The 16,021-nt window shown below is 32.6% G+C and overlaps 1 protein-coding gene across 11 annotated transcripts in view; it reads right to left on the bottom strand.

Moving 5' to 3' along the window:
- The window catches only part of LOC117345255, a 109,216-nt gene that overhangs the window by 16,682 nt on the left and 76,513 nt on the right, over positions 1–16,021 (bottom strand). For 7 of the 11 annotated variants that reach the window (XM_033908369.1, XM_033908353.1, XM_033908348.1 and 4 more), the window contains 4 exons: positions 12,979–13,064; positions 11,662–11,691; positions 4,299–5,263; positions 1,371–1,508 (listed from right to left, as the gene is read on the bottom strand). In XM_033908369.1, coding sequence (XP_033764260.1) covers positions 1,371–1,508; positions 4,299–5,263; positions 11,662–11,691; positions 12,979–13,064 — 1,219 coding nt within the window. The remainder of the gene's footprint in view (positions 1–1,370; positions 1,509–4,298; positions 5,264–11,661; positions 11,692–12,978; positions 13,065–16,021) is intronic. The other 4 variants (XM_033908361.1, XM_033908332.1, XM_033908319.1 and 1 more) reach the window with 2 other exon arrangements.

The raw sequence follows: 16,021 nt of genomic DNA, 5'->3' as shown, positions 1-16,021 counted from the left end.
AAACAACACATATGTGCCGCCTGTCCGACATCGGTCGAAGGCGACACGAAAACTATGTGTACGTAATTCTTTGTAAAATAATTATTATGTTATATTAGCTGAGAGAAGTCATGAAGTTCTAGCTAATTCAGATGTGACATTAACGTTTTCTCACGAGGAATATTTTTGAAGAGGAATTATATAAATACTGGATTCCCAGTGTACAATGTTATTTTGTCCACTAACATCAACAACATAAAATATTGCCAGGGAAGCATCTGGGTATTTGCATACCTGTAAAATATACCATTAGATATAGGAGACCTTCTATAGCCTTTTTAACTTACCATTATATACAGGCAGACTTTTTATTACCTCTTGATACAGGCATCCTTTTAACTAATTTCTAGATTCTAGATACAGACAGAATTTTAACTAATCCCTAGACACAGGCAGTCTTTTAACCATTCCCTAGATACAGACATCTTTTTAACTAATCCCTGATACAGGCATCCTTTTAACTCCCTATATTCAGGAGCCTTTTATCATACCTTAGATACATTATATATAGTCCTTTACAATAGCTAACAGTGTACCGTAACATATTTCATACGTTTTTCTTTGGATACATATTGAATTTATTAATTATCTTAATTTCTTTTGAGGAAATGATTCGGTTAATTTGAAATTTAGGTAAATACATTGACGAAGTAGCATCTATTTCGTCATGAAGGTTCCCGATGTTTCTTTTGTCGAAAATTGAAGATATTGCTCAAATGCTAAAGCATGCCTTGTAAATGTTGAATGTCTACGATCTATCTGATCATTAACCTACATCTTTATGTTACCACCTGAATTTTCTGAAAGGAAGAGTATATATACAAAGTTAGTAGGTATACCTAGTCTTTATAGTATAATGAGACAGGTTAAATGATCTGATTTGTTGTACAGGTAAGTATACCTCTACACTCCTCATACATACAATCTACAGCACCGTTGTAGCAGAGCTTTTTTATCTGAAGCTGTAACTGACGTAATTTACAACTTCATTACATGCTGCCCACCATTAATTTCCCTGTTTTTAGTTTGAAGATTTTTAGAAACTGCTTGAAGATAAAGAAACTCCACTTCATGTGATTAATCAAAAGGTTGCTACTACAGGGGCAATGAATATATCCTATGGGCTTAGTATATGAAAAGGTCAGTTTTCTAAATAAGCATTACAACAAATATGATATATTACACAATAAGCGATGAGTATACATGCCACGCCACCAACTGTATAGAAGTATTACTATGTATATGTGGTTGGTTATACAGCTACACTACAGCCAGCCATCTATAGAAGCATCACTATGATAGATGGTTGATTTGACACACAGCATGGTTACCTGTGACTGCTAATGTAACTATTGGCCCTCTGTACGAACACTTGTTGCATATCTAGGAAGTACGAGCTATCACTGGGATGGCCCGTTTGGGATAGATATGTGGACTGGGCGTCCTTATTACTCCCCTGCTCTAACAGGCTGCAAAGTTTAAACGCAAACAATTTACCAGGGTCTTCCTGTGTTTCAAAGTCTCGACATTTCAACAGCCAGCTAATATATACTTTCATATATATTCAATTTGAATATACATAGTAAATAATTTCATTTTTTTTAATGTCTTCACTATTAATTACGCATAATAAATAAACAAAACATACACTAGCTAATCCATTCCATTCTATAAGCATTTCTAATTTGACACTTTCATGATGTCTTATCAAAAATATTTTCCATAAATTATGAAAAAACAATTCAATTTCAATTCACTGTTTAGTGTACACTTTTCGGTTGTTTCAGTAATACAATTATTTATACAATCATATGATAGTGTTGAAATTCAAAAAAGGAAACTTACTCTCTATAAGGAATCGTATTTTTATCCTATATCATAATGATGTATATTACAAATAATCTTGTGTTTTGGCAATAAAATTCCTTTAAACAAATATGTATTGTTTATGCATTGGATATAATAAAAGCAGTTGTTTTGATATAATATAATATTTTTCAACAAACCTTATAGCACATTTAATTCGTCATATCACAAACGTTTTTCCACCACTTATATCTTACTATATCTTACTTCCGAATGTTTGTCCTAATATCTCGCAACATTCAGATTGAACAATAATTATAAAAATAGAATGACAATGCTGCTTTACTAATAGTCTATAGTACAAGCTTATCTACATGCTTTTAAAGTGGCCTTCAATCTACAAGGGATACTTATACCAGCGCTGGTGTACTAAGATATCAAGTACTTGTAATATTAATTTGAACTGCAAAATCCTGATTTCAAAAGAGTGTGCTTTACAATTAAGGAGAAAAGAAAAAAATCCCTCCACACCTTTACTATGAGATTATAATTTGTATAGATAGGTTCCCTTACAACCGACCAGTAATAATAAAATCAAAAGTCAATTGTGTTCCGGACAGCAGTCAACCAACTTAACACTAAACACCTATAAATGGGTCATTTAAGGTAGAAACATAAAAGCTGCACTAAAATCAATGTGAAAAAGGCTATCGTTAAAGTTATTATAAGTTACTAATCTATTTACAAAATGAAACTCGGACACAGAGACATATTTAACACTAGAATCGAAAAATTATTATACGAAAGCTCCAAATTTGAATCTGCGATATACGATAAATCCATTATGATGTATGAGTAAATTGTCATTTGTTGACACCTTTTAAAAAAGAAATCAATGAGCCTCTGTCATTAGTAAATTTCCAATGCACATGCAAGTAAATACCCAATACGAAATATGTTTAACCTACGTTTTTTAGATAACATTTTGTTTTTAGCACATTATTTGCTTTATATCTCCGCTTAAATGACCCTTTGATTTGTAAATGCTAAAACTACAAATTAAAAAATCAAAATTTTCAATGGATCATATTTGTGAGTCTAGTTACTGTTTTGACACGCTTTTGAATAAGTAATAAGTATCTGTTCATATTTTACTGTCCTGGTTCAAATATGTAAGTTGAACACTTGCCAGGGCTAAAAATCGTCACCACAACACAAACATTACTGTATAATTCATATCAAACTATTTTATTGAAAGGCACATGCAAACTGAATTTGATTTAATTTTAAACAATATCTCAAAAACCCTCTAAACTAAGAAAATTAGAAGCGCAAACAACATGTGTTAATGGAGAAATACCTTTTCTTCAACAAGATTTGCAAAATGCCTTGTTTACATATATTAAGGTGTCAAACATCCTTAATCTATGTCCATATTTAACAAAGTGACGTGATGATACATTTGTATTTTCAACTTAAAATATTTATATCATAATTAAGTCAAATTTCAGAATAAAAAACAACCTTATAACTAAACTTCATTGGTGCTTCAACAATGTTAACTATTTAAGATTCATCATTACAATGTAAATTCATTGCCTTTCTGCCAAGGTTCTGTTTTTACGCAGTAAATTGTTAAATACTATCACCACAATAGTAAATCCTGCTCGAATTCATTTAACTTTTTATTTCAAACTGTCAACACAGAGAAATGTAAGTACGAGTAAAACTAAATACAGACACGTATTACAAAACATTATTTGTATTTTTTTTCTTTGCAGATGAGAAATTTCTTATAAAAACTGGCGAGCACTGAGCAACATGAGGTCACTGATGTACTGATGATAGTTATAAACACTGCGATGACTAAACATGACATCAAGTCGATCTCAACCAATCAACACAAGATATCCAAACTCAAATACAACCTCACCTCTTTTGCAGCTTTTTCATCCTATTTTTCTTATTTCTAAAATAAGTTATGCCAAAGTCAAAAATGAAATAGCATACATCGGTAAGTATTGTATTGATAAACGTTTGACCCAATCTTTGCAGGGTGTCTATTTCTCCAATACAAACATTTGACAAATGATTTAACATAACGCGAATGCTGGTAAATAGTGTAAGGATCAAACAGAACGTGTAGCATTATTTAGTTCCTTTTAATATCAATTAATGCTGAGAACTAAATAGCAATAAATTAAGTCTCTACCTACTGAAACAGAGTAAAACCCGGCTATACCGCTACCTTACTCCCCGAAAGAATGTTGGTCTAATAATGAGATTGGAGACATGTAAAAATAATAAAATAATAAATAAAGAAAGCTGTATCGAGGTTTAACTGTACAAAGAAAAGCATTGTACACATTTTCCTGCCTTTCTACTGTCCACAGCATTATCATATATATTTATAATATAAATACAGGTAACCCGACCCCCACCAGAATACCTACCGTTTAGTCAGCGCATCAATATCAGCATTGTCGCATTTGTATCTACCAAGATCCTGGGAGTTCCTCGGACTGTTAAGGGAACGAGAACCCCAGGGACTGGAGCTCTGGGTTCCCTCTAGGTACTGCTGACTGGGAAGCTCCGGCTTGGGTAGAGCATTTTCTCTGAGTCCTCTCTTCCTGTCTGGGTATGTCACAGGTCTTTCTCCTGTCGCTACCCGTGGCTCATGGCCATTATTAGATACTGCACTTTTTGTCGGCGGCCTGTTAGACTCAGTGGGAGCGAATGTCACCGAATTCTTGATATGTTTTACTTCCCCATGAGTATCACAGTGAGTTTTATTCGCCGACTTGGGTTCATTGTTAGAACTTCCTTGACTTCTATTGGACGGAGGTCGCACAGAGTTTAAATCATTTACTAATGTCCGGACTGTACCGGCACTGCTGAGGTTGGAGTTTCTCTTTGAGACATGCCTATCTATACCCACAGCACTAGGGGTAAGATCTGGTGGTCCTCTACTGTTCTGAGTATTTGGAGTATGGTTAGTATAGATACTTGGATCTATTGTGATTTTTACCCCACGATGACGAAAATCTCGTCGATTATTATTTATTATGGTTCGTGAACGCTCCATCTTCAGTCCAGGAGGAATCACTGGTATGCTATTGTTACTTTCAACAAACGTTCCAGATCTGGCAAAAGCCTTCTTCATCTGTTGTTGTGGGTCTGGTGCAATCGCACTAGGTTCGTCACCTGAGCCATTTTGATTTCCCTGAATTGAGACGTAACTCATTGTTACCGGGAACATCTTACCGATGTTCTGTGGCTTCTCCACTTTTTGTGGAGGTGGTCTACTTTGGAACGCTTCCTTGACCTGGACAGGATTATTTTGTGACCGCGACCGATGAACCATCTCTTTCTTGGGAACTTCCTGTGGTACCGTCTTCTGGGGAGAACTTACTTCTCGCTACAATGAAAAACTTAAAATTGAATACAAGCGTATCTTATATTGTTTTACAGCATTTATTTACGTCTTCCTGTATTGAGCAAACCTGCAAATTGTCCCAGATACAGATATTACGAATAAAAATGTGTGCCTTAAGTCGTAGTCATTAACGCGGATATTTCTCACTGAATTTTGATTTTGTTTTCACCACAGAATACACACTTTGTCTGGGTTACTAATTAAGATCTGAACTCATTACCATTTGTCAGAATCTGCTTGAATTAAACACACAGTCAGGCTACTCTGGAGCGCAACAACGTTGTCACATTTTTCCACCCAAAGACTATAGAAACTAACATCACCAATACCAAGGTAAAACTATCAATTCTGTACCTTTCTCCTGTTTAATCTACTGCCACTAACTTGAACAAGAAAAAACATTTAAACATGCGAGGGAAATAATATGTAAGGGCAATTAGTCTGTGTCCCCTTAAAAACAACTCTAAGTAAGGAGGATATAATTGGAGGATTGATTCAGTAGGTTTAAGAAGGTCTGCTGTTTGCATACACAAGTAATAAAACAACAGGTGAAAAGAATCATTTTATTGATATCACAATCAACACTTTACAAAGAACGAAGCCACAACACGACTGAATCTTACTCTATTTTCGCAAAGTGATTTGTTAGCTTTAATGGTTGGAAAAAATCAGAAAACGAATCACAAAACTATATGTTACATAACACCTTTTTTATACTGAGATGTCATTCTCTCAATCACATATAATTGATGGCAAGTTTTACAGGCATAATAACTCGCAAATTCAAGCTTCAGCGAAAATACAGTGGTTCACGGAACTATCATTATTTCAAACAAACATAAGTATGCATTCAATATCATATATCTTTTTTTAAATTTTGCAGACCATTTAAGATATATTACTGTAATTGTTTAAGGTATTGACTTATTCGTCTTTAATATTGAAAAGGAATGCGTGTTGTAAAATGAAATAATGCCTGTTCTACTATCACTTGTTATTTAGCTTTTCTTACAGGAAAGTATTCATACATTGATAAAATCGCAATGCTATGTCATGTCAAAGACGACGAATTTTCTAAAGTGATAATTTTGGCAGAAAAGACACATCATATAAGCAGACACTTCGAACTGCAGTACCATAAATGTACCGCGTTATCATAACATGAACATCGACATATGTAATTACAAAAATTACGCAACTACTTCATCTGATATACATTGACATAAACAGCAAACAATGTATCATACTTAATCTAACAAAACAATACTTATTTACTAAAATATACCTCAAATCAAAATAAGACGTTAATAAATGTACATTTATTATTTTTACCATTCAAATAGAAACAATTTGTCCTTTGTCTGAAATTTGATTTAATAAATTACAATTTGATATTCTATCTTACAGTGTCGCATCGTAGTTCCGGAGTATTCGGCTGACAAACAACATTCCTTACATGTATAACTCAAACAAACAGTAATGAAGATCTCTACACAATAAATACGTATATGCAAATATGGAGACGTAACTCTAACTTCAAATACTGATCATACAAAATCAATTATCTATTCAAATATCCAATCTCCTACATCCCAACATTTTCGGGAAAATACGTTTTGGTTTAAACATTTTTCACACCAAAAAGTTAGATTTCAAACGGTGAAAGTAAAACCTCGGGATATACAAATCGTGCCAGAAACGTATTAATGTGTTACTTCTAAAATGTTCCTGTAAAATATTGCTCAGAATTGTATGTATCTGAAGACAAAGCTTTCAAATTATCTTTAGTATTACACATATTGTATAGACAATATTTTAGATTAGAGTTACTTCCCTTCCTTACAAAAAAACAACAAATGAAAGGTAATGTAGTATGTTACAAAGATGTGGTATAAAACTTATCTAAACCTTACAAATCTACTTGTCTACATTAACATATTGCTACAAACCAAACAAGAATGTTTAATATGACAAATCTACAAATCATTTGTGTAATATTGTTACCAAATATATTAAAAACCATAACATAAAGAAATTACGGGATCAGTAAATAGATGAATGGATAGAAGAATTGAAATATATTGCAAATCAATCATTGAAGCATTCAAATCCAAATGAAATTGCTTTATAAACTTTTAACTTTACCATTACAAATGCCTTTTGATATATATGCTATTAATATGTATGATGAGTTGATTAAACACACATTAAAATCTAAGAGGACGGATACACTAAGGATTTCTATCATCACGCCCAGTTTTCATAAGATCGTCTTATATGACTAGCAATGCTATTGAAACATTTTTTTTATATATGTACTCCATTACCTTTATACAGTAGTTAAATGAATTACCCTTTATAGAGCAGTTAAAATGACCCCCGATACAGTACTTTAAATTATCATCAATACCATATTCAAATTAGCCTTTATACAGTAGTTGAAATTAACTTCGATACAGCAGTTAAAATTATCCTCAATAAAGAAGTTAGAATTACCCTTGATACAATATTAAACTTACCCTCGATACAGTTAATTGTTCAATTTACCCCCGATGGAGTAGTTTAAATAACCCTTGATACAGTAGTCCAATTAGTCCTTGACATTACCTTCAACACAGCAGTTAAAATTATCCTTTGCAGAATAGCTAAAATTCTCCTAGAACCAGTTGTTTAATCACCCTCGTTAACATAACCTTTGATTCAGTAGTTAAAGTTACTCTTTGTACAGTAGTTAAAATTACGCCTGAAACAGTCGTTTAATCACCTCCGATTCAGTAGTTAAAATTACTCTTTGTAGAGTGATTAGTATGCCCTCGATAAAGTAGTTAAACACTCCTTGATACCGTAGTTAAAATTATCCCCGATTAAGTAGTTAAATTATCCTTTATACAGTAGTTAACATTGCTCTTAATAGAACAGTTTACATAACCTTCAAAACAGTAGTAAACATTACTTTTTATAGAGCAGTCAAAATACCCTCGATATAGTGTAGTTAAACTAACCTCGATAAAGTAGTTAAATTATCCTGATATATTAGTTAGCATAACCTTCAATAAAGTAGTTAAAATTACTCTTTGTAGAGTAGTTAAAATTACCCTCGGTTTAGTAGTTAAATTATTCTGGATACTGAAGTTAAGATAACTCTCGATAAAGTAGTTAAATCATCCTCGACACAGTAGTTAGAATTACCCCTGATATAGTAGTTGATATTACCTCCGATGCAGTAGTTAAAATTACTCTGTGTAGAGTAGTGAAAATACCCTTGATAAAGTAGTTAAATTATCTTTTATACAGTAGTTTAAATTACCCTCGATGCATTAGTCAACAAACTTCGATAGAGTATTTAAAATTACTGTGTGTAGAGTAGTTAGAATTACCCTTGATACAGTAGTTAAATTCCCTGGATGAAGTAGCTAAATTATCATTTATACAGTAGTTAAAATTACCGTTGATAGAGTTGTTTACATTATCTCCGAACAGTAGTTAAAATGACTTTTTGTAGAGTAGTTAAAATACGCTCGATATAGTATTTATCTTATACAGCAGATAAAATCACCCAACACACAGTAGTTTAATTACCCTCAGTACTGTAATTACTATTTGTAAAGTAATGGCAGTTTAAATTACCCATTATAAATCTGTTAAAATGACTCGTCAGACCTGCAGTTAAAATCATCTATAAAGTACTCTTTATACAGTAAATAACACTACTCTTCAAATAGAAGTTAAAATTACCCTTTATACAGAATTTAAATTACCCTTTATACAGAAGTTACATTTGCCGTTTATACAGAAGTTAAAATTACCCTTTATACAGAAGTTAAAATTACCCTTTATACAGAAGTTCAATTACCCTTTATACAGAATTTCAATTACCCTTTATACAGAATTTAAAATTACCCTTTATACAGAAGTTAAAATTACCCTTTATACCGAAGTTAAAATTTCCCTTTATAGAGAATTTAGATTACCCTTTATACAGAATTAAAAATTACCCTTTATACAGAAGTTAAAATTACCCTTTATACAGAATTTAAAATTACCCTTTATACAGAAGTTAAAATTACCCTTTATACAGAATTTAAATTACCCTTTATACAGAAGTTAAAATTACCCTTTACACAGAAGTTAAAATTACCCTTTATACAGAAGTTAAAATTACCCTTTATACAGAAGTTAAAATTACTCTTTATACAGAAGTTAAAATTACCCTTATTCAGAAGTTAAAATTACCCTTTATACAGAAGTAAAAATTACTCTTTATACAGAAGTTAAAATTACTCTTTATACGGTAGTTAAAATTACCCTTTATACAGAAGTTAAAATTACCCTTTATACAGAAGTTAAAATTACCCTTTATACAGAATTAAAAATTACCCTTTATACAGAAATTAAAATTACCCTTTATACAGAAGTTAAAATTACCCTTTACACAGAAGTTAAAATGACTCTTTATACGGTAGTTAAAATGACTCTTTATACGGAATTTAAAATGACTCTTTATACGGAAGTTAAAATTACCCTTTATACAGAAGTTAAAATTACCCTTTATACAGAAGTTAAAATTACCCTTTATACAGAAGTTAAAATTACCCTTTATACAGAAGTAAAGTTACAATTACCCTTTATACAGAAATTTAAAATCACCCTTTATTCAGAATTAAAGTTAAAATTACTCTTTATACAGAAATTTAAAATTACCCTTTATACAGAAGTTAAAATTACTCTTAATATAGTTGTTTAAATAACTTTTTTCTGAGGTAAATAAAATTAACCTTAATTATTTACATAAAGTACTAATCCCTTCATCATGATACATATATATCTATCATCTACGAGTGTTTATATCTACAATACATGCATCTAATATACTTTGTATAATGTCACAAAACTGATACATTTCCATTATCTTTATGTCTACAATTTCATCAGGACTTCATTAATAATTTTTAAAAAGTTAACTATCATTGAAAAAATACATATGAAGGCATAAAAAATGAAACTGAACTTTATTTTGTAGATTTGTTTTCTTTTGTAATGATATGAAGTGATATTGTATGCATATATCATATACTTTAGTGTTGGGATTGAGAATGAACATATCCAACAATGTCTACATTTAACAAATATTTAGATATTTTACACAGGCTATATATTATCTATATCTAGTTAAGTATCACCCATAATCTATATTTTAAATGAACACAGATATTGGCTAAATACATAAACTATTCATTCAATACGACCACTCTTGGGATCAGTTTTTACCCCATAGATCTCAGTTTTCATCTGATCAAATGTAACTGTACCACATTCCTGAGAAGCTTTTACACATTCCTTAAAACCTGTTACACATTCCTAATGTGAGATCTGGTGAAAGCTGTTTACATACACATAGTGATAAAAGTATATCCAATCAAGAATAGTATATCAATTTGTGACATCTATAAAAACAAACCGAGGAATTGAGCTGTAATGTTCTTATTACATACACTACACTACTGTAAGTATGTATGATGAATTTATTACTTACACGACGCTACTGTAAGGACGTATGATGAATTTATTACTTACACGACGCTACTGTAAGGATGTATGATGAATTTATTACTTACACGACGCTACTGTAAGGACGTATGATGAATGTATTACTTACACGACGCTACTGTAAGGACGTATGATGAATTTATTACTTACACGACGCTACTATAAGGACGTATGATGAATTTATTACTTACACGACGCTACTATAAGGACGTATGATGAATTTATTACTTACACTACAATACTGTAAGGACGTATGATGAATTTATTACTTACACGACGCTACTGTAAGGACGTATGATGAATTTATTACTTACACAACGCTACTGTAAGGACGTATGATGAATTTATTACTTACACTACGCTACTGTAAGGACATGAATTTCAGTCACAAATTAAGTTCGTTAAAAAATGATGAGCACCAAAACTTGAAGTCAAACAACCTGTTTTCTTATCACTTAAATATTTCCTAAGTGTTAATGTTTGGAATAGGTACTTATGATAATCCACAATTCACAATAATCCATTATGTACTTATAAAACTTTTATACTATTCCATTGTTTTTATTTGTTACAATTTTGGTTGTTCTTAGTTTCTTTGAAAAGTTTATTCTCTGAAATAATTAGCACTCATACATAAAAGATATGTATATTTCCCAAATATGAGGAGTAACTAAGTGTTTATCACAATGGATTATCAGGACAAACTGTGGTTAACACTACAGCTCTCATCCTCATTTAATTAAAAACAATTATGTAAAAGGATCAAAAGGGATGGGTTATTTTTTTATTAAACTGCGGATAACTCGTTTTTTTCTCAAATCAGATGGACTCACAAGTCTCAAGCCAACGTGGTAGTTATGTCTCTGAAAATGTTGATGAGATCATAGCACATGCATTCACACTGTTAAATGATGCTACACATGAAAGACTTCAGAGCGAAAAACTCTTCTTCAAAATTATTAGCCATATTTTTCTGTTAATGGATGAGAAAATAAGAGGCCCAGAGGGCCTGTACTGCTCACCTGGTTAGCTTATTAGCTTTATTAGCTTTATTTGCTGATGTCAAACAACAGAGTATATCATTATACAGCGGGGATCTCAAAGGTTTCAAAGATTATACAATTTGTATCAAAGAAACTAAGTCCCTTTGGGTGGGAAAGACTCCAGGGCCTATAGTTAAAACAGGATTGTGTTTATCTATTGATGCCAAGCAATGCTATATATGGATATAAGGTGAGGATCTCAACAGTTTCAAAAATACAAGTAGCAATTAAAAGGACTTACCTCTACAATGTATTTCCCCTAATGGGCTATGCCCCTCTTGTCCCAGGGGGACAGAATCACAATTTACGGAAAATTTGTCCCAATCTTCTAAGGACATTTCTGACATTTTTGGTATGAATCTGTTCAGTACTTTGTGACAAGTAGAAATTTAAGGATTTGCTTCTTTTTCCCCTATTGGGCCCTGCCTCTCTGGCACCAGGGGGGTCAGGGTCATCATTTTTGCAAAATCTGTTCCCTTCCCCAATGATGTTTCTGTCCAAATTTGGTTAAAAACTATGCAGAACTTTATGACTAGTTACGATTTAAAGGAAATGTTGACAGACAACGAACATCACACCATGGCATATATGCTCACCAGTCCTTTTTTTCATTTTAATTTTTTTGTATTTCTATTTTTTCACAATAATCATTATACATAGTTTTTTCCAATTAATTATGGTCAGACAAAAACATCAATTAAATGATATTTGAATAAAGAACAAATTTACAAATCTGTAACCATCCCCACCAATATATAATGTTTTACTGTCAGCATACACAGCAGAAATACTCAAAATGAACTCAATTAAGTTGTCTTCAGCACGTTAACACCTTATTTAGTACCAACCAAATTTCAATAGAAAATTCAGCAAAACACATTTGAGAATATTAAAACTCATGACTGTTATAACTTTGGTTTAGTTGGAATTCAAATAATCAAAGTACATTTCAAAGATCTGCAAACTTTCCAACTTTATCTTAAAATATCTAATAGTTTATGATACACCTAATCTAGACCTAAGATCTCCCCAACACCACACCAGTCCAGTATCACAAACACAGGCCATACATAAAGCTAGAGAGTCTGAGTAAGGGAGATAACTTACTTGACTTTCTTTGTCAGGTTCAGGTTCCATATGTGTGGCCTTCGTTTCTACAGACTGGATAGCTACTGAAGAAACACTGCTAGCAGCTGTAAACAAAAACAGATATAACTGTTACCCCCAGCACCATCTTCGTAGGCAACACTTACCTACCGTAAATACACCATTACATCAGATAATCTACGACTTCCATTAATGAAATATACCTTCAAAGAATGTCTCATTTCATTTCTAATTAAACTAGGTAACATTATGTAAAAGCAGATTTAAATTTCAAATGTTTTAATGATTATGGGGCTTGGTGCGAGTCAAAACACTTATTGACACTTGTTTCAATGGAAAAGAGCTATTTAGGCACATTGGAAACGGATAAAAAAAATCTGTCGTGGATGATAGATTTTGAATATTTAATGGGTTACACTTTATATCATAATCAATATAAAATATTTTAGAATTGCAGAAATTGCTTTTGATTATCATTTCAGTAAATAAACTTTATGTGAGTCAATGAAGTTACAATATATACATTGTACAATGCCTTGTTTATTTTAAACAAAGAAAATTGATCCAGAAACATATTGTTATCAACATGTTTTCTTGTTTATCTTGACTATCATACAACTATGACCAAATGTAATCAGCATTTTTTCATATTTCTCAAACTTGCAGCCACAACTTTCATGTGCGATAAATGATACCAATGATAAATTCAATGACTAACGCACTTTGATACAGGGAACACCACAGGAAACATGTAAACCTTACAAAACATGTCCACAGTATTTTTTCCTTGCCATAATTTGTGAGAAAATTCAAAAACAATATTTCAAGAAATGATACTGTACTTTTCATAGTAAAAAATGTTCTTAGCATTACTATTTATTCCATGAAGAGCATATTTAAACAAGAACTGATCTTTGAAAAGATTCTGAAATATTTTATAGGGAGAGGAGATTTCATATGACAACTATGTACTGTACAATAGCTGGAAACAAATACAACATATTAATAAAACAAAACAAAAATGGGTTAAAAATTGAGATTTCTTTTCAAAAGTGTAACAAAACAGTGTTGGCAAATGAAAACCATGCACAGTAATGATTGGTCAGTTCAAACCAATCACTATCGCCTACACTCATAATGATTGGTCAGTTCAAACCAATCACTATCACCTACACCCATAAAGATTGGTCAGTTCAAACCAATCAAAATAACTAATAAACTAACATTAAGGATTAACAAATATTGATTGTAAAAACAACAATAAAACTGTTATATAACTAATATCTAGTTTAGGTCTCAATAACGTAAATGTTACATGAATAAAATAACCATCATAAGATTATTCCCTCAGAATGGCGGGGTAGATAAATGACCTCAGAGACACTTGAGACAGGTCATAGATAACATGGGGTAGATAAATGACCTCAGAGACACTTGAGACATGTCATAGATAACATGGGGTAGATAAATGACCTCAGAGACACTTGAGACAGGTCATAGATAACATGGAGTAGATGAATGACCTCAGAGACACTTGAGACATGTCATAGATAACATGTGGTAGATAAATGACCTCAGAAATACTTGAGACAGGTCATAGATAACATGTGGTAGATAAATGACCTCAGAAATACTTGAGACAGGTCATAGATAACATGGGGTAGATAAATGACCTCAGAAATACTTGAGACAGGTCATAGATAACATGGGGTAGATAAATGACCTCAGAAATACTCGAGACAGGTCATAGATAACATTGGGTAGATAAATGACCTCAGAGACACTTGAGACAGGTCATAGATAACATGGGGTAGATAAATGATCTCAGAGGTACTTGAGACAGGTCATAGATAACATTGGGTAGATTAATGACCTCAGAGACACTTGAGACAGGTCATAGATAAGATGGGGTAGATAAATGACCTCTGAGATACTCGAGACATGTCATAGATAACATGTGGTAGATAAATGACCTCAGAGAATACTTGAGACAGGTCATAGATAACATGGGGTAGATAAATGACCTCAGAGATACTTGAGACAGGTCATAGATAACATGGGGTAGATAAATGACCTCAGAGACACTTGAGACAGGTCATAGATAACATGGGGTAGATAAATGACACTTGAGACAGGTCATAGATAACATGGGGTAGATTAATGACCTCAGAGACACTTGAGACAGGTCATAGATAACATGGGGTAGATAAATGACCTCAGAGATAATTGAGACAGGTCATAGATAACATGTGGTAGATAAATGACCTCAGAGATACTCGAGACATGTCATAGATAAGATGGGGTAGATAAATGACCTCAGAAATACATGAGACAGGTCATAGATAACATGGGGTAGATAAATGACCTCAGAGATACTTGAGACAGGTCATAGATAACATGGGGTAGATAAATGACCTCTGAGATACTCGAGACATGTCATAGATAACATGTGGTAGATAAATGACCTCGGAAATACTTGAGACAGGTCATAGATAACATGTGGTAGATAAATGACCTCAGAGATACTCGAGACAGGTCATAGATAACATGTGGTAGATAAATGACCTCAGAGACAATTGAGACAGGTCATAGATAACATTGGGTAGATTAATGACCTCAGAGACACTTGAGACAGGTCATAGATAACATGGGGTAGATAAATGACCTCAGAGACACTTGAGACAGGTCATAGATAACATGTGGTAGATAAATGACCTCAGAGACACTTGAGACAGGTCATAGATAACATGGGATAGATAAATGACCTCAGAAATACTTGAGACAGGTCATAGATAACATGGGGTAGATAAATGACCTCAGAGACACTTGAGACAGGTCACTGAAAACATAGGGTAGATAAATGACCTCAGAGACACTTGAGACAGGTCATAGATAACATGGGGTAGATAAATGACTTCAGAGATACATGAGACAGGTCATAGATAACATTGGGTAGATTAATGACCTCAGAGACACTTGAGACAGGTCATTGATAACATGGGGTAGATAAATGACCTCAGAGACACTTGAGACAGGTCATAGA

The sequence above is a fragment of the Pecten maximus genome, chromosome 2 (assembly GCF_902652985.1).
Source record: "Pecten maximus chromosome 2, xPecMax1.1, whole genome shotgun sequence".
NCBI lineage: Eukaryota > Metazoa > Mollusca > Bivalvia > Pectinida > Pectinidae > Pecten > Pecten maximus.
This window is presented reverse-complemented; position numbering and strand designations above follow the sequence as displayed.